General features: G+C 41.7%; 1 protein-coding gene across 3 annotated transcripts in view; it reads left to right on the top strand.

Moving 5' to 3' along the window:
* LOC146715210 (neuroligin-2-like) overlaps positions 1-25,374 on the top strand; it is a 253,970-nt gene that overhangs the window by 84,183 nt on the left and 144,413 nt on the right. For all 3 annotated transcript variants that reach the window (XM_085451639.1, XM_085451640.1, XM_085451638.1), the window contains one exon: positions 14,040-14,909. In XM_085451639.1, the coding sequence (XP_085307765.1) occupies positions 14,402-14,909 (508 nt within the window). In that variant the 5' untranslated portion in view covers positions 14,040-14,401. The remainder of the gene's footprint in view (positions 1-14,039; positions 14,910-25,374) is intronic.

The following is a 25,374-nucleotide window of genomic DNA, read 5'->3' as shown; positions in this document are numbered from 1 at the left end:
TTTATTCGTTTTGCCAGAGGAAGCAATATAGGGTCAAATGATATATCAAAAACCCTAAAATGTGGCTATTTCCAACAGATGCTAAGTTAGCAAGCTAGCCAAAAGGTTCCCAGATTGGAATTTAAATATCACACCCTTGCCGCCATGTTTTGCTTTCCATATTAATGTTAACCATCTGCTAAAGTTTGTGACGAAGGGACAAGCTTGTTGAAGTGATGTTACTGCTAACAAACTGCTAACATTGCTGTTGCAGCAATGTTAGCAGTGTTAGCTAACACTGCTGTTGCATTCGTGTTGATGCTAATCAGAGAAAACAGGTTTTGTGAAGATTTTTACTTTTCTCTGTGATGCTGTTTACTCCATTTTTACTGTATGACGAATTTCCTGAAATGTGTAATTTATTTACTTAGGACCTAATGTGATAATTTCACATAGCAAAGATGTATTTACACTAGCGGATAAAAAGCTTGTATAACCTTTTTAGTTTTTGACACTTTGGCTCTCCCTCTGGTCAAAGGTTAAAACTGTCAAGAGAGGATGACAGGGGGTGTCAAAATTAATCAAAGTTGAACTTCACAGATTCACTTCTATCTTAAGAGAGAATCTGTAATCAGTCATTTCCACTGAGGGATGGAAAAATGTTAATATTTTAAATGTTGACGTGACTAGACCTTTACCGACCACGTCACTGTAAAAAAGAAATTGATGGAGGAGAGTTTGTGAGCCTTTAAAGTTTTATTGCTGCAGTTATTTCGAAAGCATTTTTTATATAAAATGAGGTTTTTTTTGAATAAAATCACTTTATTATAAATGTATTTATTAACTTCTGCTCACATCAGACCTTCTCATGAATAATGCACATAGAAATGTTTGATGGTGCTCTACTACTTGTAGAGTGCGGTGTCCAACGGTGGTATGTGGTAGGTTTTTAGTCACGTACACAAGCGCTTTTAAGAAGACCCATTTCAGCCCAGTTTAATTACCACTAACTTTTAAAACTTTTAAAACTCTGGTCATGTTTCTCCCATACTGTGGTATAACCTACAGCACTCCAATCCAAGGTCAAAACCACTTAGTGGACGGTAAAATATTTATGATATAGGGTACGCGTTTAATGGTGGCACCCTTAGCCAACTACTATGTCTCCCCCTCGCTCTGACGTTTTGCTGAGCTCCAGCCGTGTCCTCCAGCCTACAGATGAGCTCTTCCCCCAGGGGCAGGACCACATCGTCCTCTGCCTCTCCTGGATGCTCCCATTGGAGAGCCAGCAGGGGGAATTGAGCGGCTCAGGAGCTGTCCTTAAGCAAGGGGAGGGGTAGATTTATAGCTGGTGATTTATTAAGGCAACAGAGGGAGAGGGAGCAGCAAGTAATCAGAGCAAGACGGCAGGGCAGTGACTCCCTACAAGTTCATGTGCTTGAAAAATTGTGGAGAATAAGGTACACTCGTCAAAGCTCGATACACTCATCCTCTCTGGGCGAGAGGAAAACATCCAGAGTATTTTAGTGGACGAGCCAGACTAAATGATGGGGCTGCCGCAGATAGCTCGTGAAAGTGTGTGTGGCTGCGAGGTTGAGCTCCCAGCCTGTGATTAATCTACCACTGTCTGTCTAATTACCAGCCATGCCCCTCTGTGTTCGCTGGCTCCACCGTAGACGCGCTGACCCACGCCGGAAACTCGGTGCTCCCGATGCAAATTAAAAGCCCTGTAAATATTTGCTTTTAACTCTTGCAGACACATTGTTTCCAATTTTGCGCTTCACTGGTCTGCATCCCTGACACCCCCTCCTTCACAGATGCACACTTTTCTGCCCACCACGGATGCATTTGTGCATACATTTACTGTCAACAAGTTTACCATCAGCCCACACACTCGCTACCTCCTCTGTCTAGCCCTCCTTTCTTTCATCTTAACCGCATCCTCCCATTGTTTTGCAGTTGGCAGTCTATCAGCCCATTTTTTCCCCCCACTGTCAGACAAGCCTAGTCTCTGTAGGAAGTAAATAAAGAGTATACGGTGGGGAGGAAGGACAATGAACATTGTTTTAAGCTAGAAACATTGAATTAAAACAGTAAACTGGTTTCTTTAGTTTATAAGAAAATATTTTTGGTTTTGCAATGTAATGTAAATCCACAAATCTTTGTTGCTGGTGTAAGCATTATGCATGCACACATGCTGTGAAGCATCTTTGGAAAGTGCTAATCAGCCATGACAATCATGTTGCGTGAGCTAGCCAGTCATTATCAGCTATGGTGGTTAACGTCTGGTTACACTGGTGAAAGAGTGTTTAAAGATCCAAATAGATGAGAATAATCTGGTTTTCTTTATTTAGAGCCAACATTTGAACCTAAACGTGGATTTAGCGAATAGTTGTTTCATTTTATTGACTTATTCATTGATTAGCAGAAAGATCACCTGCATGATGGAATGATTGTCTAGTTCCACCAGCATCATGTGAGGAATGGTGAGCATGGCAGAAGAAAAATAACTTTACTGTTTTATGTAGACATCAAAGCCTTGGCGTCTCCATGAGCTGAAAAAAAAAATCATTTCCTTGTTTGCTGTAATAGTTTTCCCATTTAGCTGCTGTTAATTTAGTTGATCAGTGTGCTTAACACTCTTAGCTTACAGCGTGCTTTGAATTTGATTCTTTTTGGGAGAAAGGAAGGTAATAAAAAAATGATAAGGGATTGACAGGAAGAAGTGTGAGCGAACGCTTACCTGCCATTCGGGTTTTGCCATTAAGGAGCTCACAGAAAGGCTGTCAGCAGGATGGCAAACATACAGAAACACACATACATGTCCACCCCATCTATTGGTATTAATGTGGCATCTGCTGAGATGAAACGGCACTTTTCTGTTCAGCCACTCAGCATCCACTCTACCGTGCCCTCGCAATTACCTTGCAATCAACACGTCAAACTCGCATGGTGCAGATAAAACACACACCAGGGCTGCAGATACACAGATAAACTACAAACAGCAGCATATGTTTTTTTCTCAAGGTATATGCACTGATTACCGTGTATTATACCCATGCACACAGTCACAGGGATACATTGGCGTTTCAATATCCAATTTTCCTGTCACAGCCTTGATGTGTTAATTAGCAAATGTGAAAACAAATGAGTTGTGCTGATTCAGAGGCTGTCAGGGTTGACATGATAACGAGCGCGATGCATTTGTGTGCGTGGGCTTGACTTGGCTGCACATTGACAAGGTAAATGTAGTGTATGCGATTTTTCATTTGTGTGTTATAGGCCTACTTTGATTTGTCTCCATTTCTCTCCCAGTCACTTCATATTTTTTCTTTATAACCACAAAACAATTTTAAAACAGTGACTCCTTTTGACCTCTTACAAAAACTTCACTCCCTGAATTCCAGCTAATAGCCAGTACCCTTGGCACAGCAAAGTCGGTTTATTATCTGTCATTAAGTTGAGTCTGGTGAGTGTACTGACAGACTGACTGGAAACACAACACGGAGCTAGAGTTGGTAGGCAATTACAGGGAAGGCAGTGGTGGGCGATTCTGCAGCTGTATTCGAGTAGAATTGGGTGGAATTGGTTTTAATGGGATTTGGATTGTGCTTGGTAAGGTATGTGGCAAAACGGTGATGGATGTGATTGTGAGGCTGTGGTCTCTAGATTTAACAAAGCAGGAGAATTAGAGAAGCTTCCTAGAAGGAGAAATATTGTGGACTGGATAGTGTCTGCATCAGAAACTGGTCAAAGGCACTTGATGCTGAAAGCAGTGATTATAGTTGATTGCGGACAAAGACAACTGCAGACATCAGCCATAAGCAGTCATTTCTATTTTTTGAAGTCCTGAAGGGCGACGTCCACACAGAGCCTTTTACTGACCATCTCATAATTACATTTCTCAGACCCAAGAAGTCTCTCGCATCACCGTGCATGAATTCTGGCCCACTCTTCTTTCAAACGTTGATTCCGTTCATAGATGTTTGCAATCATTCGTTTATGCATAGTTCTCTTAGGGTTCCTCCACAGCATTCCTGTCAGGCGGAGGTTTCAATGGGCCATTGCAACACCTTGATTCTTTTCTTTTTCAGCCGTTGTTTTGTTGCATGATCCAATTTTCGACTCATTGAGTGCAAGGTGCCCAAGTCCTGTGGCCACAAAACAAGCCCAAATTACCACCCTTCCACCAACGTGCTTAAATGTTCATATGACGTGTTTGTTTGCCCTGATATGCTGTGTTTCCGTGTGGCCAAACACAAACATTTATTACGGCCGACGATCTCCACTTTGGGCTCGTTTATCCAAAGCACATTAGTCCAGAAGTCTTCCGGTTTGTTCAGATTCAACTTGTTTAGACTTTTTCTCATCGTACTCTCATGAACTCCAATATTTAAATACTAACTGAGGTCTGTAGAGTCTGAGATGTAGCTCTTGGATTTTTTGCTAACTGTCTGAGGATTGCATAGTCAGATCTGAGATTAAATTGCTGGGATATCCACTACTGGGAAGATTGCAGCATTGTGTTAACAAACTGGCATAAAAGGTGCTCACATTTGCTCATAATCAATTAATAAAGTGCATTGAGTAGCAGCACCTAGCTCTTATTTACCCTCTTCATTCCTATGCAAAGAGTAAGACTGTACTTTTAACAGCATTTGGTAGAGTCCAATGAAAGCTTTATTTTTCAAATACACTTATGTGTAAAGGGTTAAATAGTTTTGCTGCTAATCTTGTGGACCTGTTTTGGTTCAGTTTTTTTTAAGGTTTGTTCTTGTTCATAAGGCTGTTTTATTTAGCTAAAGTTCTGATATGAATGTTGATGTCTTGTTAAATATCCCAATTGTTTGATCTTCGGGCTGAAGGAAGAACAACACTCGGTGTACAAATGCTTAATCAACAATCTCTTTATTCCATACAATTCTCCTTATTCCATACAACACTTTGAGCATAAACGTCCAGATGGGAGATGTGGACAGGAGGGTGTCTACCAGATCACGAAGTGTCTGACCGTTTCTCACATTCTTATAGCTTCGGCCTCCCTCCACACTAAGAATCCACATTCTTTCTCTCTTACGGCGCCTAAGTGACAGCCTTGATTTCCTGTTTTATTTCCTCTTGATGAGATGGAGCAGAAAACCTCTACGGTATGTTCTGTTCTCTTTGTAATCAGAAAAGGAAGGCCATGATTCTAAACAAACAGCATTTCTTATAACTCAGCAGTATAATGCATCATAAAACAGTGTAATGATTAATCCAAGGCATAATGTGGCCTATAGCCATATAATGATTCAACAGTTCTTTGATTAGAAGTATAAGGTGGCTTAAGATAGTATAATAATCTCACAAAAGTAATTTAGGAACTTTGATATATTTGAATGAAAATTAAAAGTTTTACATTTTTGTTGGCAAGTTTAGTTATCTAAAAGCATCGTTTTGGTATTGGTATTTATGAATTGCGCCGATGGTGCTTGATGCTTTTATTTGATCGTGGTTCCTCTGGCAATCTTTGGATTGCCCTTCTGTTTGTCTCTACCATATTTTGGATTAAACCTAGATAGTCTCTTGTCCTTGTTTGGCTGGTTACTTGAACAATTTTAGATCTCATCAGACATCCATCGATTTGCTTCCGCTTATCCTTTTCTTGGTCGCGGGGGGCACTGGAGACTATCCCAGCTGTCTTAGGGTGAGAGGATACACCCTGGACAGGTCGCCAGTCTGTCACAGGACTAATACATAGTAGGAGCCAATCGCACTCACATTCACTCCCACATTCACACCTATCAGCAATTTAGTGTTTCCAATTAACGTATCCTGACTAACTGCATGTCTTGGGACTGTGGGAGGAAGCCAGAGTACCCGGAGAGAACCCACTTAAACTCCACACAGAAAGGTCCTGGCCTGATGGTGGAATTGAACTGATGGTGAAAGTGAAGCAACAGTGCTAACCACCATGCCACACACCCTCATCAGACATTTGTTCTCAAATGATCAAAAGCTATATAATGATTAAATAATTCATGAGGAACAACGTATACACAGATCGAGTACACACAAACATTTCCTTTTTGATGTGTAGATGAGTCAGTTACATCCATGACTAATCTTAATCAATTCTTCACCCTGCTTTAGAAACTGTAAAGGAGAACAATTTATTCCTGTTAAGCGTGGTGTAATTTCAATCACACTTACTGATCGCGCTTCAGTCTCCACGAGCAGAGACATGACCTACACGTGGAAGCTTAACAGCAGGTTAATTGGGGGAAGTCTCTGTCATAAAAGTGGTGCTGAACACTCCTCCCTGTAATTAAAGATAACAAAAGTAGACTTGCTGTTGAAAACATAAGCACTTAAGTAATTCTTCCCTGAATGTGTGCAGCGAAGCAACTCCCCCACCCCTCATGGCACCAACATCAAAGTGTGGTGTCAGTTTTGAAGCAGAGATAGGCAAAATAAAACACAGTTTGTGGAATGCGATCCCCGCTGAGACTTATAGTAATTAGTCAGAGAGAAAATTGTTCAAACATGTTGGAGAGAACAAAACAATAAAAAGAACACTTGCAAAATCGGATAAAATCTAATTGTCTGTGCAGAGTCTTTATTAGTTTTGTCAATGACAGATTTTCAGATCATGGCTTTTAGTCTTGTATTGGAACTATTTCTACACTAAATCCAAGACTTCACTTGCTTCAAAACACCACCTCACAGTCATTAGTCATGGAAGGAAGGTGGGGTGGTGGCTCACAGAACTTTCTGTTACTGAAAAGAAAGATCACTTCTTTCACATGGAGAGGCTTTATTTGTTTTACTCTTTCTTCTGTCCTCATCGGGGGGATATTTTTCTTAAAGCGGTGATGCATTTGTTGCTAGCTACCTCACAGATGATTGACTTTTTCCAACCATTGCAAAATACACCTACCCTTGTATAAATACTAGAGATGGACCGATCCGATATTACGTATCGGTATCGGTCCGATACTGACCTAAATTACTGGATCGGATATCGGAGAAAAATAAAAAATGTAATCCGATCCATTAAATATCACGAAAGCACCTCACAAAACTTGCAATACGCCGTAACTCACCTCAGAACGTTAGCACGTTGGAGCAGTATGCATCACGTGATAGAGCGGCTGTGGCATGCGGGACCTGTCGGTGCTCTGGATAGCATTTGGAGCTTCGCTAGCAACCCGGCATTTCATCTCCGACAAAGTTATCCCCGAGAGAAGTAAAGCAAGTGTGTAAGTCCATCTCTGAATGTTTGTAAAGCATTCCTGCGTTAAGCTTAACAAACGATATATGGAGCGACTGCCTCTTCTTGCTGCTACTTCAATCATGAAACTGCTTAACGATCAGCTGATCGGCTTTTCTGTGCGAGTCCGTGTCTCTAGTTTGCTTTTGGCCCACTTTGCACCAGAAAGAGGAAACCAGCGGCTGAACAACAGCAGCACGTTTAAGCTTGATCAGCTGTTGTTAGAATGTATTTAATATTACTTTCTACTCGAGGATCTTTTTCTACGTAGCTGACGGCTGGTAACTGTGCAGGGGCGGATCTAGCAAAGTTTAGCCAGGGGGGCCGATAGGGCATTAACAGGGAAAAGGGGGCACAAAGACATACTTTTCTTTCTTATTCTCATTTAAAATGTCTAGCTTTTAATAAATAATTATCTGACACCCAAAGTTTTAATTTGATGCAAAATGAATAGAAGTCCATTACTGTATATAGTAACTATTAAGTCTATTAAATATACCCTAGTAAGCTATAGTACTTTTTCCTTTGGGAAGGTACCATCTGTGCAGTCTGCAATTTTGTTGAAGAAAGATGTTGAATCTATTTAATATTTCTTGAAAAATAATTGATTTCTGTGCATTTTTTTTTCCACACTGCATCAAATTAAGGTTGATTACGTCGATTAAGCATCATGAGGTGGAGTGTGAGGGGTGGTTCCCTATTTTTTATTTATTTATTTTTGTTGTTGCTGGGAGTTGGAACCCTATTAGTTAGGTTGCTTAATATTTACACTAAGTACTCTTTAAAATACCAGAATAGGGAGGATGGTGTAGGTTTAAGTTTATTAGATTGATCAGTATTGCTGAACTATGAAACATTTTTTTTGCATACAGGTATAACAGAATAGCTTTAGTGTAGTTGTTGTTTTAAACTTGAGTATGAACTTGCAGACTTGCAAAATGCAGCAAGATATTTTAAAAACAGTTTTGTTGATTAAAAAACACTATATCGGATTCATATCGGTATCGGCAGATATCCAAATTTATGATATCGGTATCGGTATCGGACATAAAAAAGTGGTATCGTGCCATCTCTAATAAATACCTGGTGGAAATTAAGTTCTCTCTCAGGACAAAGGCAAAGTTAATTGAGCGTTCTGTTGAATGGTGTTGAACAGCGTTCCTGCTGCAACCTCAATAGACGATTGATGGCACTCACACAGTATCATCGAGAATCATCATCTGACCTCACAGTTCTTGTCGTCTTCGTGGCGCTTTCACGTCACTTATGCCTTCATTTCTTCCGATCCATAGCTTTCCTGTTTTTGCACCTTTTTGCCATCTATTCCTTGTCCTGCCTTCGGTTCCACATCAGGTCTTGTCTGGTGATGGTGTTGCCTGGTTTCCTCAGTGTATGGGCTATCCACCTCCATCTTTTTCTTCCTATCTCTTTCTTTACAGATCTTTTATTCGCTTTTTCCCACAGGTCATGCATCTTGATCTTGGTCTTGTTTAATCAGAATGTTGCTGTAATGAGCCATGCACCATGAACCTTCCAACTTAGTAGTGCCTTTCTCTACTTTTAGATAATATTAGCACAACTACTTCCATGCGAGAGGCATCATCTTCTTCATGTCTCATTACTTATCAGTCTATTCCAGGGGTGGGGAACTCCAGGCCTTGAGAGCCGGTGTCCTGCAGGTTTTAGATCTCACCCTGGGTCAGCACACCTGAATCAAATGATCAGTTCATTACCAGGCCTCTGGAGAACTTCCAGACATCTTGAGGAGGTAATTTAGCCATTTAAATAAGCTGCGTTGGATCAAGGACACATCTAAAACCTGCAGGACACCGGCTCTCGAGGCCTGGAGTTGCCCACCCCTGTTCTGCTCTGTCCTGATTGAATGCACCTAGTCTCGCTGGTCCCTATTAATGCAAGGCTGTAATTTTGCATTGCTTTAGCAATTTAGTAAGCCCTTCCAGTTTGATACATGGTTTGGACTTTCCATGTATTTTAATCCTGGTTGGAGGAAGGATTTTTGGTCCTGTAGTTTCCAAAAACTCCTGACTTTTACTGAATGGCGTGCTTTGGGCCTTGGGTTGAAGGTCGTTTTTCCAAATTCAAGCTTCCTTGATGTTCTCTTGTCAATATTTTTGGGTTTTGTGGGATAGGGTTGCCAGCCAACCCTCCTCCTTTCTCATCCAGGCGTGGGAACCACCATGGGGGAGTTGAAAGTGAGGAAGCAGTGAGGAAAAAATCTACAAGGAAAAAATTTTTCTCAATCTGTGTCAGTTGTTTCAGCTCAACTGAACATCGTATTATTGCATTATTGTATAGGGTTGTTACCTTACAATACAAATAGACTTGAATTGAATTGAAAAAAGTTGGTGTTCTGTTAAAAAAACAAACAAACAAACAAAAACTAATCCAAACATAAAAATAAAGATTTTCTAGGTGTCCCACTTGTGGAATACCTCCAATCTGCTAACTGTAAAACAGAATAACATAGAATTGAATTATAAAGATAGTTCCTATGGATGGGACTGCTGTCAACGATCAGCTGTCTAGGTATGGACCAATAACCAATCCAAATATCAGATGCTCTGTTATACGGGATATTTCACATTTCTTTAATCTTTAGTGAACATACATTCTTGACTTGTCAGTTTGTTCCTGTGATTTGTCGTCTTATAAACACATTTAAATAGTTTTCTTACATCTGCATCGTTCATTGCTTTCTAAGTGTGCCAGTTGAGACGTTAGCTGTTGTTTTTTTCCTTTTCCTTTTAAGTTCTTTTAGCTTAGATGTTGGATAATATCTATCTGATATTCTCCTCGGCAGCTGCTCCTGTCAGATCAGTCACTCCGCTTTCTTCTCCACCTTGCTTAGAAGCATTTAGTCGTCCATTATATGCATATATGCTCACCGTTCACTGCTCAGTTTTCTCTTCTTTGAGGCATTCATTTCTTTTGTAGCCGAAGTGATATCGACTGCACGGAGTAATGGTGATATTTGTTATTGTTATAGCTGTTGGCCTAATGACAACTACATCTATTTGAACCTCGTACCAGGCAGGCATCATTTCACATCAACAGATTAAGCAGCAAAATGATATCACTTACAGACGTATAGGTCAAATGAAAGTGTTTGAGTGGCCGGATCTTTCCAATAGCTGTGATCCTGATTTGCTCAAGCCTGCTCAGTTGATGAATGTGTGGCACAGTGGTGTAAAGGTCGCAGTGAGGCTGGAAGGTTGTAATCACAGACTGTGTGGCAAAGATGGACACTATGCTGCCGTTTGCTGGTGTCAGGAGTCCATATTTTGAAGACTTGTCGTCAGGGTTAGGATTACCTGTCACCATCTTCATTTTCAAGAACCAGAAGGAACCACATTTGGATGATAGGGTGTCTTATTGAGTGTTAGTGTGTGCAGCACAGTTATTTATGGCCATATTTTGTCATATAATTTCACCATCAACACCACAAACACGTTTTTCCTAACAGGTTGTAAACATGCTTTTTAATAGGCCATTTGTACATGTGAGTACAGTATATGGGGAGTGACTCACTTTTGGTGCCAGCCTCAAATGGCCACTCCAGGAAGTGCAGCTTCCACACTGGCGTCATGCTTTCAGCCCTGGAAAACATGCTCTGGAGCTTGATGCCAGACATTTCTCTTCCTGTATTACTGCTCAACAAAAGGCCCACATGTGCATCCAGTAGAAAAATCCTTAACTGTGGAAAACGCTGGGATGCAATTGATTCGCATGTTTTTTTGTGCTGCTCATCTTCGATGATTCAGAATGACACAGACCTGTAACAAAGTATCTTGCGGTAAAGACTGGTTTCGAATTGAAAATCTTTTTTTTCTTTTTTTGAATTGCAGCATCATTTGCCTTTCTCATTTAAATTAGAAATAAGTAGGAGATGAAAAAGAAGTGCAGGGGAAGATGAGTTTCCCACTGACAGTCTGCCACGGAGTGGCCTGTGCAGTCTCCCTCAGTCTCACTGCCTCCTGGGAGTTGAGGAAAACATTCTGCTGATGACATGAATCTTGGATGAGTGTGCATCTGTGTGTGAGTGTGAGATAGTGTTGCATGTATACAGAGAAGTACAGTATTCTGGGAGAACCTGTTCATTTAAATCTGTGAGTATGATAGCGTGCGTGCGCCAGTGGCGCCAAAATTCCACACACACATTCCCATGAATATCTTGTGTGTGGCTCTGTTGACATGCTGAACCGTCCTCTCCCCAGTCCACCCCCATTCTCTCTTTCTCTGCTTCATCAATCACTTAAGCTTTCCCACTGCTCATGGCAGAGCTGGACCAATTAAACCCTCTAATTGAGCCAATTAGCAATTAAACACTCAGATGCACCACAAAATTCTGGCGGTCCCCGCAGGCATACTCGTGTCTGCCAGGAGCTTGGCCAGGAATTCTGACATACATGTGTCACGAGGTGCAAGTTTTGGGCAAAAAGGAGTCCAGTTGTCCCCCTTCCTGGGCTCATCACGTCCCTGAGAATCTCTCCTCCTTGTGTCACTTTGACTCGAGGCCTCTTGAAGAGCCTCTGCTGACCACAGAGAAGCTTTTCATTAACAGGACCTGTTTCCTCTCCATCTTTATTCTCACCTTTCATCTCCAGTTTGGCTCTCTCGTCATCCCTGCTCCTTTTTCTTTTTTTCCCTTCCCCTCCGACACTCGTCTCTTCGCCCGTCTCTTTTATGTACGTTGGAGGATGAAAGTTTAACAGCAGTGTAGATGGTTATTTTTGATTGTTGGGTGTGTGGGTGAAGGGCTCGTCCCAGACTCTCCGTGGTTTAATTAGAGCGCGCGTCGTGCTGCCCGCTTCTCAGCGAGCAGATACACAACCCGACGCACACACGGGGGGGCGTGGGCAGAACAACAAAGTCCACTCGGAGACGAACAAAGGCAGGCGGCAATATATTTAGTGTGCACGCGCGGGAACAAACAAAAACAAGGAGAGATTAGAGGCGCTACAGGCCCGCTCGCAATTACTGCTCTCTCTTTTTTAACTTTTTTTTTCACCATGCATTTCCCCAAAAGCCCGAATATATCCTCTCCAAGAGCTTGTTGTACATAAGAAACGATTAATACATGAATGAGCCTCCTTATTTGTGTTATCTGCTCATCAGCCTATAGACTCTAATTATCTGCCGTCTTGCCTCAAGCCTCTTAAATCCCATACTTTTACATTTTAAATGGCTTTATTGGCAGTGTGAGAGAAAGGGGGAGTGGGGGGGGGGAGAAAACAAAAACAGAGGTGGGTACAGGCGATGCAATAATATCCTTAATGATGCCTTTAAAGGGGACAATTACGGTAGGGCGATAAAGCAAAGGGGAGAGTGTGAAAAAAAATGCGATAAGAGTGAAAAAGAGTGCGCTAACACTGAGGAGATATCTCACTGTACTCCCAGCGTTACTTACTGCCGGGCCTTGTGTGTCCCGCACCGTTACATAACACCACGCAACAACGTAACGGCAGCCTAATCTCCTCCTCGCCTCATGCATTTCCTGACTCTGGATCTGTTAGATGAGGATTTGCACATTTCCGCTGTAGATTACATGAATGGCTGTGCACAATGTGGGCTTTCATTCATGTGTGGCTCAGTTAATGCTACGAGTGTGTCTCTGTGTTCTGCGTATAGCCAGAGAGCGCCCCAGCTGGGCTGTTCTAAGCTGCTTACAGGCGCACATTATTGACATTTGACCTTACTGGGCAGTGAAAGGCTCGCCCTAATCTCCAGCTTCTACTCGTCCACCAACGCTGTCTACTGTACTGTCTGTAGTGTTGCCTCCACGAGAACCTCTGAAGCCTCGAGGAATTTAATAGAAATATTGAGGCATCGCTGGCAGCGTTGTTCGGTGGAAACTCGGCAGAGATGCGTGCGTGCTAGCTGCCAGGTTGAGCTCGGGCCGCCAGGAGGGATCGTGCCCTCATGCAGGTCGCACTGGGACAGCAGGATTTTCATACATGGTAAATGGTAAATGGCCTGTATTTGTATAGCGCTTTTCTAGTCCCTAAGGACCCCAAAGCGCTTTACACAACCTTTCATCCACCCATTCACACACACATTCACACACTGGTGATGGCAAGCTACAATGTAGCCACAGCCACCCTGGGGCGCACTGACAGAGGCGAGGCTGCCGGACACTGGCGCCACCGGGCCCTCTGACCACCACCAGTAGGCAACGGGTGAAGTGTCTTGCCCAAGGACACAACGACCAAGACTGTCCAAGCCGGGGCTCGAACTGGCAACCTTCCGATTACAAGGCGAACTCCCAACTCTTGAGCCACGATCGCCCCATACATAATGAATAGAGAGACATGTAGAAATGTGCACTCAGCAAGGAGCATATATGGGATTATGTTGCAAACGCCAGAGGAAGTAAAAACATGATGTCAGAAATTGCATTTGTGTCATTGTGTTTGTTTTTGTTCTTCCGTCCATGTTGGAGAGAAACATTTTCAGCCTTGTGATGTAACGACGTGAAGTGAAACACGTTGATCGTCACATGAAATGCTCCCAAAATGAACCCTTGTTAGTTTGATCTCCACAACACTGGCTCTGGATTTAGAAAATCTTTCATTTCAGGAAAAAAAAAAGAAAAAAGGTCCCTTGGCAACAGCTGAAGGTGAAAAAATGTTGAACTGACAACATTTAATGGAATATATTTCTGTTTCAGATAAGCTTAATCTCTTTTATCTTTTCTTCCTCCCTCCCCCCGCCCCCGCTGTCTCTCTCTTTATCACCGTCCCTTAAATCTCTTCCCTCCTCCCCCCTGCTTCTCTGTCTCATTCTGCAGAATTCATCATCAATCCAATTATCTGGATAATTGAGGACGAATAGGTATGGAACGCAACAGAGCCATGGCTTGGGAAGTGTTTCGGATCACCGTTGCTCAGAATCACCACTGACCTGGCACCCACTCCAAGGTCCAAACCCCTTTATCCGGCACCCAGAGCCCAAAGGACCCTTCTCTCCCAAGCAGCTGCCTTGTCCTCCACTTCACCTTCATTCAGCGCCCTTAGTCTTGGTCGAGTTTCTAAAAAAGCTCCTTTTTAGTCATTAAGGGTTTTTTACCTTCCAGATTGTTGGATATAATCCACTTTTGCTCATAAAGAGAGACGTTTTCCCAAACTGACTAAAAGCAGGTGGCTGAACGGTATGAACTCAGTCATGAAGCCCCTTCCATTCTTTATAAATAGACAGAGTCGGCGGAGTTTGTCGTCAAGGACAAGCCACCTCAGCCTTATGACAGACTGGTGCCTCATGAGCGTCCTAGGCCTCATTCTGCTCTTCAGTCTAGCCTCGAGCCAGAAGATGGATCCTTCTAAACACCCTATCGTGACCACTAACTATGGGAAGCTCAGAGGCATCAAGAAGGACTTGAACAATGAGATTCTTGGCCCTGTGGAGCAGTACCTGGGTGTGCCCTACGCCACGGCGCCTATCGGCGATCGCCGTTTTCAGCCACCTGAGGCCCCGGGATCCTGGCAGGAGATCCGCAACGCCACCCTCTTTGCCCCTGTGTGCCCTCAAAATGTTCACGGTGTACTGCCGGAGATAATGCTACCCGTGTGGTTCACAGACAACCTGGACGTGGCGGCCGGTTACATCCAGAACCAGAGCGAGGACTGCCTCTACCTCAATGTCTACGTGCCCACGGAGGATGGTGAGTGGGGACAGGGTGAAATGAAGGGTTGGTGGATGTGGGACTTTGATAGGTAACATTTAGCATAGGGAATAGGTGGACTTTTCACTAAGCTCCAAACCCTTTAGTTACTATTACCGTACCGTTCTTGTTGAGCTTTCCATGCTCACACAGCAGGCACACAGTTACTGCTGTACATGTGTTTTTTAAGTCTGCAACATCAGGTTCTTGGTAGAAAAAGCCGACTCATCTTTTTGTCTGGCTGCCAAATAGAAGATTATATGTGAAGTTTGTTGTTTGATTGAGGATAACTGACAGATTGTTTTAGTGTTTGCAACCATCACCTTTTAGCTTGTAGCTTTAGTAAAGTCAGTAAAGCTCCAGGCACAAACAGCCGCTCCATGTAGAAGACAGTCTTTTCCGTTGTTAAATATATTTTTATATTTATATGTTTTCTTAAATATATTTTAGAAACTACTTTTTGGTTTTTTTGGTTGTGTGTTTTTTCCATCTGACTGATAGATCCAGGATTGCTTGCTAGGCAACAGTACCCTCACCTATTCAGTCTTTAAGTGATGACGTATGAATCCTGCTTCCGGGCCCAAACTACTCTGCGTTTCATCAGGCTGCTGTGTTTTTAACATGTTTTACCGCTTTATATCTTGTTGTATTTAATCTCAACAAGCCCCTAAAAACACTCACTGTCGGCTTCTCTCGGTTTTTATTACCACTATTAATTTCAAAGTTCAGTTTTTAAAACCTTATGATGTAAGTACAGCTCAGCCCATGCAGCAGTATATTAATGACTAACCTCGTATTGTGGATTATCTCCGTTGTTCTCCTGACTAAAGTTTGGTCCGTTTACAGCATCCTGCCATGCGATTGCATTTGTCCCTGACCATCGGGAACCCTCACGTTAACTTTTATCAAGTGGAAAAAAGTTAGCGTTCATCCTCCAGCTTCACTGTGTTTATATTATGCTAACATAGCTGTGTCGCTAGCAATCACATAGGACATCATTATATAGCAGCTAGCCAAACTTCAGTAACCCTGCAAACGTCACTGTTGTTTAGTTTTCTGTCTTGACTTATGTTGGAAGTGACAGCAGAGCTGTACGTTTTAATTAGTTTCAAAAATCTCTCAGTCAGAACATGCTATATTATGTTTAGGCGGAAACTAGCGAGCTAACCCTCTGCTAACTTCTAACTCTGTTAAATTTAATAAATTCTGTTTTCATGGATGCCTGGATGTCAAACGAAATTGTTACACCTGGTAGAGCAGCAATGCTGATCATTTTATTAAGAATTTAGACAGTTTTTAACTCTCAGTGATGCCGCAGTGTTCATTTGACTTATGGACCTGCAGCGGAGTTTGGGCCCAGACACGGCTAATGACGTCAGACTTAAAGACCAGATAGTTCAAAAGTTCAGCTGCTTGCTGATAATCAGCCCATGCGTCCTCCATTTTACATTAATCTGTCGTCCTGTTGACTTCAGCCTCATGTTCTTGGACTTCAGCCGGCTACAGCAGCCTTGATCTTTGTGATCTTGTGCGAGCTGGAGAGCCACTCAGACCAGAACCTCAAGTAGGCAGAGAACTGGTTCATGAGCTGCTGCACTGAGACGGTGGAGTTGACATTTGACCTCAGGACGAGAGACTAAGCAGAGGACTGGCTGAGCATTGCTTGAGAGTCACAAAGAAGGCCCAATTATAGGTGAAGAGGAGCACCTTCATCTGCCAATAATCTGTGCCCCCCCACACCACCATAGATATACAGTTAAAGCAAAAAATATCTCTTCCAGTATTGTTAGCTTGCCCTGGTGTTAAGTTCAGACTCGTGTTTCAGTCTAACCTAACTTCTGACTTGCTTTGAATACACATTTGAAGAAGCAAATGATGATGAAGTGATGATTTATCTGTTTAGAGGAGGGGCTTAGTGAACAGTCACTCTTTACAGGGATAGTCTGAGTGGTTGTATAAAGGTTATTAGTTAAGCTAATATTTCATACCAACCTTGCACATAATGTAGATGACGACTGTTAGTTTTAGGATTATGCTTGCGTCTGGGTTGGACTTATATAAAAGAAACAATATAAAACTCCACGGAGAATCAAAAATCATTTCAACTACCACTTTGCTGTTTTTATGGTACCTCCAATTCTGTGTGTTATAAAACAAAAATACCAGGACTGGAGCAGCTTTATGAGAAAAGGGATTAGGTGACTTTTGACTTTACTTTTTTTTTTCCAGTCAAGAACTTTCTTCTCTCAACTCAGATCAAACTGTGGACATTTTTGTCAGTCTAGGGACTATTTGGTGTACGAGCAATAAGGGGGAAAGATTTCCATCTCATCGGCAGGTGTGACATGAAAAGTGGAGACTCCCGTCACCTCCCTTCCTCTCCTTGCCGAGGATATTGTGCTTCACATTTTTGTCTTTCATTTCTATATCTCGAGTAAAAGCTGCACAGCTTCCCAACACCTTTTTATAGAGACAAAGTGGTAAGCATTTTGGGTTTTGCTTGGAAAAGAAAATAAGACCTGAAAGCTAACTGGACGCTTTCCAAAGAGGAATGAAGTGTTGCTAAAGATCTGTATTGAGGCTAAAAAAAGAATACTCCATGATGTAGCTTGACAGTGTCTGTGTGTGTCTTTCTCACCAACACTTTTAAGTCTCCCTCTTTGCCCGTCCATCAGAACTTCTTTCAATTTCTTTTTTTTTACCCACCTCGCAGTTCAAAAACATTCCTTCCGCCTCTCCACTGCAGCACCGCAGCCTCAGCCCTCGACACCCCATCATTGCCACTTACGGCTCCGCGGGCAAATTTAGAGCATTATACATCAGGTTTCACTTTTTTTTTCCCTGAGATGTGCGATGTGGAAATGGAAATGTCATAACTCTGAAACATATAAACACTCGCTCACATTCTCCCGTGCAGCGCGCCTTCTGCAAATGTCACACAGGTGCTGAACATCTCCCCACAGTGACCTTCATTCATCAATGTGAAAAATCAGCAGAGCGCCCGGCGGCGTCGGTGTACCACACGGTCACTGTTTGTAAGGTGCGTCCAGGTTAGAAAGACATTATCCCAGCAAATACCCACCTGGTGCACGTGCCATAATTTATCCCAAGTGTGGAAAAAAAGAACTGCAGATCCATATGAGCTCGCTTCACCCCCTCCCCCGCCCGTCCTCCATCATCACTGCTGTTATATTTACTGTGGTCGAGTCAGGCATGACATTGCTAGCCTCAGCAATCTCTAGCAGCCCCGGGGTTGCCGTTGTCTTTGCTCCTCTGCCTTTTCTCCCTCTTTGGTTTCCAAATCATTTGTTACACATGCAATGGAGGAGATGGAAGGAAACGAGGAAAGGAGGATAAAAAACAAGGAGAGGAGACTAGGGCTAGAGATTTTTTTAGCTTATATGCATTTTCTCTTGCCACACCACGTCTGTCACTGTCTTTCTTCTTACTTTTAAAACATGAATTCTCCGTCTCCTGAGAGTTTTGTACTTGTATCCTTTCACAGGGCAACCCTTAAGACAGAATCCTTAAAAAAACTCTGGTTTTAAGTGGATTAAGTTGGCAGAATTACGTCTTAATGCTGCCGTCGGTGCAAGTAGGAGAAAGTGGGACACTGACATGAATGTGTGTTTGTTCATAGATAAACAAATATGCTAACATTTGGTGCGTACTCGTGGCTCTTTAATTAATATTTAAGTGCTTAGTAAGTTGCAAAGCTAGCCATGTGTTGTCATTTCTTTCATTCATCCCATGGCGCTCCTGAATAAACATGCTGCTGAATGTGTCAGTCTTTTAGAAAAAAACAAAATCAAGAAATGAAACAAATTGAAAGAAAGAATGAAAAATGACACTTTTTAATATTTTATTAAAGACAGCTTCATCTAATTTAGTAATTTCATATCACATTCTTTGACTATATGAATAGTTTTGAGCAGAAAATGCTAATCACTGAATGGGTTTTCATGTTTTCTAAACACATTAAATAACTTATTGTGTATATATTGCTACAGAAAAGACGCATTGCAGCACCTTTTGGATTTAAATATAGAGACTACATTTCTATCCAACACATGGTGGCCTCAGGGAGGCACGGCAACGACCCAAAACATACAGCCAGAACGATAAAGAACAAGAAGGCAAGGCACTCTCTGGAGGTATTTACTGTTAAGGAAATATTGTATTATTTAGTTTGTATATATTTGTTTGGTTTATTTGTTCATTTAAAAGAACATTAAGTTGGCGGTGCAGTAAAGTCAGTCAGATAAGGGAAGTATGACGGATATTTGCTTTGATTACACAGACATTATGTAGGAGTGGGTTAATGGGTAATAGGTATTGATGTGTAAATAGCTTGAGCTTATTATAGAACACTGTACTACAGTATATTTCCAAGTAGGCCATTCGTTCTCATACTTTGTTTAAAGATGTGACACATTTTGGGTTCAGCTTAAAAGAAAGGCAGATGTAAAATGTAAAATTGAGGTCAGAGGTCAAATGTAACCTGCCATTGGATGCAGACTATAATATAAGATTTCCTGATCCTGATAGACCTGTATCAAAGAAAGTATAATTTGAAGCAAAGTTAACAATTCATGAGTTTATTTGCATTTGAAGATGAGGTCAAAGGTCAGATGTGTTTAGAATGTCTTAATGTCACTTCCTGGATATCTGTATGTTGAAAGTACAAACAATGGCAGTAAGAATCTTCATTTCAAACGGCTCTGTATAGCATTATTATCATCTTGACCTTTTAGGCTAACCTGTTGACCTTGAAGGAGAGGTCAGAGGTCAAATGTGACATGATATCTTAAATCTTAAACCACACTTGTAATAGACCTAGTTTCAAAGTTATACGGCTTTCTGTCAATTTTTGTCCAATAAATCATAAAGTTGACCTTGAAGACCTTGAACTGGAAGCCAGGTTTTGATGGATGATTAACATGACCGCACTCTGCACCCCTACCAAGTTTTCTCAGAATTCCTCCAAGTTATCATGTTTACAGGCAGAATGATGGCATGCATGCAGATACTACAAAATAATAACCTCCTTAGTGGAAGTAATTATTTTTAGCAACAAGAAAAACAAAAATGCACGGAGTCCATCAAACCATCATGGAGTCAGTTAGAGAAATTAAATGAAGAACCAGAAGAGAGCCGAATCCTTAAAAACGGGATGAGTTTTCCAAGTTGTTTGGAACAAGCTACCTGCAAAGTACCTTTAAAGAAGAATTCAAAACATTCTCAACTGCTTTAAGTGGTTTTTAAACAAAGAGCCGTCCAACATTCATAAGAATTAAGATCTGCTGTGGTTTCCATTTATTAGTACCTCTGAAGGAATAAAATGACCACTAGGTTATAATAAAGGCTTTGCAGTGCAGAAGTAGTCCAGTGAGGGTTTATGGACCCAGTCTTGGTTTTTGCGTCTGGCAGGTAGTTTCCTCATCAACTGCTGGGAGGCAGGAGCTCCACTGGTACTCCTGCAGATGATATCCCATAAATCATAGCGAGAGGTTTTCATCTCACTCCTGCAGAGTCACGCTGGATCGATGGATGAGGCGAGGGGAGGACCGGCAGCCGATGCCGCCTCAGGCTCACAGACAGATCACATGCTTCTCTCAGCAGTCGGCTGCTGTTAACACAGAGCAAGCCTTCATGGTGAATAAGTTGGAGTAGCTGGACTCAGCAGCCCACAAATGGAAACTCGTTATAAATGTTTACCGGCATACACAATCCATTATGGCTATGCTTTGTGGAGTTAGACACAGGGAATAAAGAAACCATCGCTTTGAAGTCAGCAGCAGGAAGTTTTTTAAAGAAAGTTTGTCCCATCATTGTACCCACAATACCTACAAAAGCCTAAATTGACAACTGAAGCTGGAGTCACTGCATTTGTTTCCGTTTCAGCTTTTTAGCACTTTGATCTTTTTGAAGAAAAATGTATATTTTGCCTTTAGCTGCAGCTTGTTTCAGCCCCAGATGTGACTGTTTCAGTAGCATGTAGCTGCTCAGGACCAGGCATCTTAAAACCTTTTAGCATCTCCACTCAGAAAAGGAATGGGTGGTTGTTACATTTACAAAAGTCTAAAAAAATTGTAATTTTAACAAAATAGTTTCATGTTTCTATGGTCAACATATTTAAATCATGTAGGATCTGTATGAAGCAATTCAACAACTTAATTTGTTCTTGTTGAGATGACATGATACGATCTAGTAAGAGTGGTTAGTTGTCTGGGCTCAGGAAATTCCCAAGATCACACGAGATTTGAAACTGCAGGAAAATCACTGGAGTTATAAGAGACACACACCACACGTGTGCTGTTGCTGTTTATTGTGGTTTAACCTGTCGAGGACAAAATGTAAAGAAAATTCAAGCTGTGTAATCATAGCTGTCCTACTTTTGTTAAGTAAGTGGATTGACAGCTTGGAGGCGTGGTGGTTAGCACTACTGCCTCACAGCAAGAAGGGTTCAAATCCATAATCTGACTAGTTGGCAGTGGGTTCTCCCAGGGTGTTATGGTTTCCTCCCACAGTTAAAAGTCATGCACTTATTGGGGTTAGGTTAACTGGTGATTATAAATTACCCATGAGTTGGTTGTCTCTGCGTTTTAGCCCTGGAGACCTGTCCAGGGAGTACCCTGTCTCTTACCCTATCACATCTGGGATAGGCCCCAGCCCCCGTGCCACCCTGGTAAAGATAAAAGGATGGGTGGACTGGAGGTTTTGTAAATCCATTAAGATTTTAGGTTTCTTTGACTTTGTTGAGAAAATTGTGAAGGATTAAAATATTTCATGAGCTCTGCTTACTTTATCTAAACATGTTTCAATCACCTTATCAACACAAAATGCACAGGCTTATTGAATGTGAATATGTGAATGTCGAGTTAACTCAGTTGTTTAAGTTGCTGCCAAAGCAAAAACTACTGAATTAAGTAAATCCAACATGTTCTTTTTTCCAGTGTCCACATCAGTGGCATCTGATCTAAGGTTAGCAGTAGGGCTTGTGTTAGGATGCAATGAATATGTGAGACTTTGTCTTCTAGTTTCTGAAAGTTGGCCACTTAACAAATAGTTAAAAACAAAACACACCCTAGATGAGCTTCTGGTGGAGGTTTATGATCTAGGACAGTGATGCCAAACTTTTTTATGTTGGTGTGAAATTATGAATTAAAAATGAATCGCCATGGGGGAGGTGTTCATTAGAAGGAAGTCCAAAATGTACGCCTTCTTCACGACTAATGGGTCGTTGTCGGGCCAATCCTGGCCCGTGGGATTTATGTTTGACACCCTTGGAGTATTTTTTCTAGCACAGTTTTTGCCCTGAAATAACAAATGCAACACCTCACATGTGCCCACACTATTACATATTACCCCCATCTACGTGACAGTTCCTCACCAGCTTAGAGGTGTTGCTTTCAGCTCACCTTTATTCAGAGAGTCTGCAGTATGAATTAGTGCTCCTCACAAGCTCGGTCAGTTTCACAAAAGCTGCAATCAAGAAGGTGAGCGCTGAAAGGGAGCACTGTGGAAACAGTTAAAGACTCACATGAATTAGTTATGAAATTCTTACATCCTACATTCATGTATTGCTATCAGTGATAAATAACTGTATGGATAAGCATGAGACAAACTCCACTGCTCCCACAAGAACGCTACTGGTGGTAGGCTGGGGTTAAATCCCAATAAGCTGTTACAAAAGTGCCTTTAAAGCTGTTCAATTAGTCCCTTCCAAGTGGGTATACGTCAGTTTTGCCAGAGAACCCTTTGGGATTTGAACCGCTAACCTCAGCGTTGTCAGTGCTGTGCCTTTTTGGCAGAGATGCACGGTGCATGCTGGGGGCCTTATAAATTATTACATCCGATGCTTCATCTATCTCCATGCATCAAGCTCAAGCTCCCACATCTCCCCATTCTGCAGTATTTCAATTTTCTGAGGAGATTCATCAAGAAGGGTTCAATACTAATACAATAATGCACACGGTGGCCGAGCGCCCCTCTGCAGCATTGTCAAAAGGCTAGAGATGCATAAATAAGAGATAAAAACAAACAGATAAATAATGGGAAAAAGTGAGAGAAGTGCCAGCGTGCAGCGGTAGATGTAGGATAGATATTGCTTCTGATGCCAGAAAAACCTTGATTATTCTGCTCCATCTCTTTCTTTATGTCACCTCTCCCCCCTCCTTACCCTGGTTGATACCCTCTAAAGAACAAAAATGGGAGAGAAAAGGGGATTATAGGAGGGGAAATAGATCACTATCTTTCTGCAGGCAGAATACACTTCCCCTAGAATGAAAAATTGCTGTTACATACAGTATGGGCGCCTGTAACCCTCTGCAGATGAAATATCCACTGTCTTTCTCGCTCACACACACTTGACAAAAGTTTTCTTTGATATGAGGGTGCGCTTGCCAGAACCGAAAGACAAACCAGAGGCTTAAATAAAAAGACAAGGACACAATGAGAGCAGAGTTAGATTTTAAGCCAGGCATCTTGAGGTGGTTGTTGTATTGTCAAAGATGGAGGTTAGAACAGAAGGCCTCATCCAGCCTGTGGTCCAGCCCTTACAAACCAAATCTGACATCTTTGCTTTTTTCTTTTTTGCCTCCTCTCATGTTTCACCTTCCCGTTCTCCCGCTCAGTCTGCTCCCCTCTGCTCTGTTCTCTGTCCTGAGGCACGGTGGTGCAGACAACGAATGGTCTGCTCGGTCAAAGGCTGTATCTTACACTTAGGTGGCGAGGGCAAAAGAATCAGCCTGGGTCAGTCGCTGCCTTTCAACTGTTCCCATCATCCATGTAGGATCGCAAAACACACAGGACCACACAGCTGGTTGTTGAAAAATCTGAAGACTAGTTCCTCAAGTTCCAAATCTGGTCTCACAATTGGATTAAAAAGTTATATTTGTGAAGTCATTCTTGTGTATGTGTTGTGTTGCCTGCCTGTATGTGTATTGACAGTCAGGAGGTGGATATAGGGTGCAGAGTTGTAGGGTGATAATGCTGCGAATGCAGATGCTAAAAAGTAGGCATATAAGTCAGGAACGTTTGTATTTCTAACTGTTGAGTTAAAGTACAGAAGCGGGGCTTAAAGAGATTGGCAGGAGTAAACCGTAATGTGTGACATGTATCTGACTTGACGTTAAGCCAGAATAATCAGATTACATTTACCCTTAGGAAGTGATAAAAACTCTTAGATGAGCGGCAAAAACATTTTCTATACTAAAAGATGAACTCTAGATTCCTTTGATGTAGTACCTCTGGTTATATGCCTAGGTTTTTAATTTTGATTTTAATGTGGGAGCTTATGAAATAATTGACATTTACATGACAAAAAGCATCAACTTGTCAGCAAAGAAACCGCAAACGATCTCCGCGGAGGGCTAAGGGTTGTCTCATTTTTGATATTTGCAAAAATCTGAAGACGGTAACATCACTCTTTGCTACACTGTCAAGTACTTTATGTGACATGAGCTGAGAGGAAGAGGAGCAGATTTTTAAATTGCTGACTGCTAAGCTGGTGTAGCTTGTGGGTTTGATGGACTGTTGAAAGAGAGGAAAGGTTATTAGAAATGTGTCCAGAACTACTTAGGCTAACATATCTTACAAGACAAATCTGCACAGAAAAAGTGTAGAGTTGGTGGGAAAAGCATGAGAAAAGAAAGGAGCGTCTGCCGGAAACAGAGAGGGTCTGTCAAAAAAGTATCATCTTTTCACTGGGTTTTATGTGATGGATTGTTACTTTCAAATCGTGTGGGCTGCAGTTGGGTAGTATATTATCTGTAAAACTGCACCTTGTGTGTGGGATGCAGTCCAGTACCATAATTGGTTGTGGTTTGAAAAAGTTTGAAATCAAAGTCTAAAATTTTACTTCGATTTTACTTTTAGTCGATGCAGTTGGCAGCTCAGCAGACATGGATTTATTTGAATGTGTAGTGTACATTTATCAAATTTCTGCCCACCACTTGTTGATTTTTCTGGTGTTAAAAAAAAACAGTTTGACAGCGTCATATATTACAAGGTGTTATATCACAAAGTTGATTTAAAATACAAAAACAGTTAAAAATACTAAGCTTTTCTTAGCATGCTATGGCCACACTGAGCAAACTTTTAGCGAAAGCAAAGGCAGTGTCACCTGCAGTTCATTAAAAGTAGGGATTTCATTACTGTAACGTGTTTATTTACCACATCATAATATTGATCAATAACTAAAATGGTTCTGAAGTTAATAAAAAACATAAATTGGAGGAGAACTGTTAAATATAGAAGATGAAGTCTGTAAGAACCTTTTATTAGCTGCAGCTAGCCATTTAAGCTAATATTCACTTAGTTTGCTCTTTGGATAAAAAACCAAAACAAAACGTTGAGCGCTTCAGTTGTTATAATTGTCACAAGTGAACATACAGTTATTCATATTTGACTCGGGTTTATTGCACTGTCCACTTGCTTTTGTTAAATTTAGTGCAAAGCAGGT

Source organism: Copadichromis virginalis, linkage group LG3 (assembly GCF_057382275.1).
Source record: "Copadichromis virginalis isolate Kocher_CV1m ecotype Utaka linkage group LG3, C_Virginalis_male_GT1.1, whole genome shotgun sequence".
Classification (NCBI taxonomy): domain Eukaryota; kingdom Metazoa; phylum Chordata; class Actinopteri; order Cichliformes; family Cichlidae; genus Copadichromis; species Copadichromis virginalis.
The sequence above is the reverse complement of the archived record's forward strand: the minus strand, read 5'-3'. Positions and strand labels throughout refer to the sequence as shown.